The sequence below is a fragment of the Brienomyrus brachyistius genome, unplaced genomic scaffold (genome assembly GCF_023856365.1).
Source record: "Brienomyrus brachyistius isolate T26 unplaced genomic scaffold, BBRACH_0.4 scaffold43, whole genome shotgun sequence".
Classification (NCBI taxonomy): domain Eukaryota; kingdom Metazoa; phylum Chordata; class Actinopteri; order Osteoglossiformes; family Mormyridae; genus Brienomyrus; species Brienomyrus brachyistius.
Window position 1 is genome coordinate 2,299,964 of NW_026042318.1, and position 3,673 is coordinate 2,303,636.

Consider the following 3,673-nt stretch of genomic DNA (forward strand, 5'->3'; position numbering starts at 1 on the left):
ATTGTTAAAAATCAATGGTACACCCTTGCAAGTGCCCCAGGATGACCAAGTACTTCCATGATATGAAGGTGATGGCAAACCAGGCTGCAATGCTTCCAACCACCACATAGAGGCTGTCAGCCACTCCCCAAAGAGAGGGAATAAGGGTAGGAATCACTCCCGACTACCCTAGTCTGTTGGCACCAAGCCCTGATCCACATACAGGGAGTACCTTCCCTGAAACTGATTCCTTACTGAAAGGAACACCTTGTGTACAACCCCACCAACACATTCCATCTAAGGCAAGGTTTCCCCACAGGGTGCCATTCCAGTCATAAAATCCACAGGCAGCAAGCAGTGTGATGTGGCTGTAGAATTTCTAGGCAATCCAGAAGTGTACCTGGGAGCCAAGGAATAAGCGACGACTGCACCATTTCAAATACTAGTGCTTTATTCAGTCACAAGACAGTGCCCTTGGTCTCCTGCACAACTGCAGTCACCTCATTAGGGGGAAGCAACAGCATGACAAGCAGTGCAGAATATGCCAGGCAAGTTAGGTGGCTCCTTCCATCCTGGGACCATGCAGCTTGGTCCCTATCCCTTCAGAATATACAGCTGTCCAGGCTGACTAGCCGTGGGAGGACCCTGTTGGATAGCAATGGGGCCCAGAAAACCTGTGCCTTGAGCACCTGCAAGGGCAAGGAGGGAGGGTGCCTCAGTCACAGCAACACAATCCACCAGAGCATCTTTTGGTGGAGGCCAAACATACCTGCTACACCTGCAAGCCCACAGCTGGCGTCACAGCAGCCACACACCTGGTCATTCCCATCCACAGACACCCACCTGCAATAGGGAATAACAATTGCTTAGCAGCTCAACTGATCCATCATCATAATGCTGCAGCTACTGACCTGTTAGCGGCAAGAGAGAAGGAACAAGCCTTGTGTTGGGAATCCACAGGCACAGAAGCCACTGTTGCTCTCAGGCTGCAAGTAATGTACAGCTAGGGGGACACCAAAAGCTGGTCAGCCGCCATCACAGCCAGTTCATTTAAGCACAGAAATCCTGCACAAGTGCCTGTACTCACTGAGCTCCTGCCATCCTGAGAGAACCTGAAAGCATCCAGCTGAAGCTGCAGCTTGTCATCCTGCTTTCTGGGCAGGAACTGGGAGCGGGATCCTGTCACCTTGGCATCAGTCAGGCACCTGAAGGGCAGGCATGTCAAGCAGCATTGCCCAAGCGGCCTCACACAGCCATACAATGTTACTCACCCAGAGTTCTGCACAAAGGCATAGCTAGGGACAGAGGTCACATCAGGGACCAAGGTGGCCACACAGCTGTCCACAAAGACACGCAGGGGCTGACTGTTGCCCACAAGGACAGAGGCTTCAATGTTCAGGACACTTCCCAGGAAGTACACATTGGAGGCCCTCTCATTCTGCCATGCATCTGCACAAAGGGCACATGCACTTGAAGACAAACCCACTGAGTAAAGCCAGATATGCTGCATGAACCCCTTGCCTACCATCCATCAGCCTCAGTGAGAAATTCAGTTGTGCCTCAGCCGCCATTGTAGCATAGTAGGGGATCCAGGTTGGCACCAGGGCATTGCTGCTCACATTCTGCTTCCTAAGGAGCAGGCATCATTTAGAATTAAGGTTTCGTGGTATGTCAATGACCACAACAGTGCACAATGAAATGTGTCCTCTGCATTTATATTATGTGACATCATGACACATCAGGGGGAGCTAATTCAGCACCAGGGGAGCAGTGCTTTGGGCGGTACCTTCAGTGTACCCCAGTGGTGCCTTGCTGGTCAGGGACTTGAACCAGCAATCTTTGGTACAAGTGTGCTTCCCTAACCATGAAGCCACCACTGCCCATTTGGGTCAGTCACTGGATGAACAGCTCCTAGGGCTAAGGAACAGCAAAGCTGATGGGGCATCCTCACCTCAAATAGTGACACTCAATGCCAACCACAGCACCATTGGTCCTCACAATGGGGCTGCCATTAATACCACTGGGGGTGTAGATCAATGCAAAGCTATAGACCAGGGCATCAGCAGTCATCTGGAGAAGAGCAACGTGATTAGGACTAGCATAGCCAACATAGCAACCAATCAGAAGGAAGCCCTCATACCATCAGTGTACTTCCACAGGCCTGCAGCACAGACTGAAACCTCACTGTGCCAGAAGCATCCTGCCCAGTGGGTGCACAACCACCAAGGGTGATGTCTGAAGCATTGATCAGCTGGCCAATAGCTAGAAGGTCCTGTAGCACATCCACCATAACCGAATCCTCCCCACATACAACCCTCACACTATCAGGGTTCACTTGCATTCCAGTCACAGATTTAACCAGAGCAGGAGCAACTTGCTCGCTCAGATAGCCGGCCGCCCCCACCTTGGTAGCCCCTACGCCAACCTGATAGCCGGTCCCCCCCACGCCAACCTGGAAGCCGGTCGAAGCCACCTGGGGAGCCCCTACGCCAACCTGGAAGCCGGTCGCCCCCACCTTGGTAGCCCCTACGCCAACCTGATAGCCGGTCGAAGCCACCTGGGGAGCCCCTACGCCAACCTGATAGCCGGTCGAAGCCACCTGGGGAGCCCCTACGCCAACCTGATAGCCGGTCGAAGCCACCTGGGGAGCCCCTACGCCAACCTGATAGCCGGTCGAAGCCACCTGGGGAGCCCCTACGCCAACCTGATAGCCGGTCGAAGACACCTGGGGAGCCCCTACGCCAACCTGATAGCCGGTCGAAGACACCTGGGGAGCCCCTACGCCAACCTGATAGCCGGTCGAAGACACCTGGGGAGCCCCTACGCCAACCTGATAGCCAGTCGAAGCCACCTGGGGAGCCCCTACGCCAACCTGATAGCCAGTCGAAGCCACCTGGGGAGCCCCTACGCCAACCTGATAGCCAGCTGCCACCACCTGGGGAGCCCCTACGCCAACCTGATAGCCAGCTGCCACCACCTGGGGAGCCCCTACGCCAACCTGATAGCCGGTCGAAGCCACCTGGGGAGCCCCTACGCCAACCTGATAGCCAGCTGCCACCACCTGGGGAGCACCTAATCCATTTTGATAAACTGCAGCCACTTGAGGGGTCTTCACAAGAAACCCAGACTTCAGTTGAGCTTCACAGCTGCAACCTAAAAGAAGAAGCAGCACTATAACCCCCTCATGCACTGCCATTGTCCCAGAGCTGCTAGTAAAGCACACTGTTAGGTCTGGTTTGCTTGCAGACTATTTTATAGTTGCTGAAATCATCTGCATCCACCAGGCCTGTTCTGATTTGTCAGTATGGAATCCTCACCATTCAGCGTTAATCAGTCACTGCTTGGGCTCTAACGGCTGAAATACATTTTTCTACCAACAGTTACTTTTTTATCAGCAGTTACCAGTTTGGTGCGCTCATGCTATAATTGCCCACAGCAGACATACACTGAGATTTTAGTGGTGTTTTTTGGGGGGGTTTTAACAATTTTGACTTTTTGACATGACTGCAAATGGTCAACAGTTATATCTAACATATATTGTATTGCGGGTATATCTACAGCCTACCCGCCGCTTTTATTATTATTTTCCTTAATTTTATTTCTTTCTGACTGCTCAGCAGGGTCGTTGTTAATTGTTAATTCGAGCTCAAGGAGTCTCTCGTCACTTTAGAGGGAGCGCTGAGGTATGAGTCCG

The 3,673-nt window shown here is 52.7% G+C and overlaps 1 protein-coding gene across 35 annotated transcripts; it reads right to left on the reverse strand.

Moving 5' to 3' along the window:
• Positions 1-412: 412 nt before the first annotated feature.
• LOC125722854 (zona pellucida sperm-binding protein 3-like) lies at positions 413-3,198 on the reverse strand. Of its 35 annotated transcripts, none has more exons than XM_048999067.1 (11): positions 2,999-3,198; positions 2,873-2,956; positions 2,516-2,536; positions 2,120-2,473; positions 1,931-2,049; positions 1,505-1,608; positions 1,251-1,428; positions 1,067-1,184; positions 891-982; positions 749-822; positions 413-668 (listed from the first exon to the last, which is right to left on the reverse strand). In XM_048999067.1, the coding sequence occupies exons 1-11, from the start codon at positions 3,173-3,175 to the stop codon at positions 574-576; spliced, it is 1,416 nt and encodes a 471-aa protein (XP_048855024.1). In that variant the 5' UTR covers positions 3,176-3,198; the 3' UTR covers positions 413-573. The 35 variants fall into 35 exon arrangements, with proteins under 35 accessions (XP_048855024.1, XP_048855022.1, XP_048855023.1 ...); XM_048999065.1 differs by lacking the exon at positions 2,873-2,956 and adding an exon at positions 2,789-2,830 and having other exon boundaries at positions 2,516-2,578; positions 2,957-3,198; XM_048999066.1 differs by lacking the exon at positions 2,873-2,956 and adding an exon at positions 2,831-2,872 and having other exon boundaries at positions 2,516-2,578; positions 2,957-3,198.
• Positions 3,199-3,673: the final 475 nt, after the last annotated feature.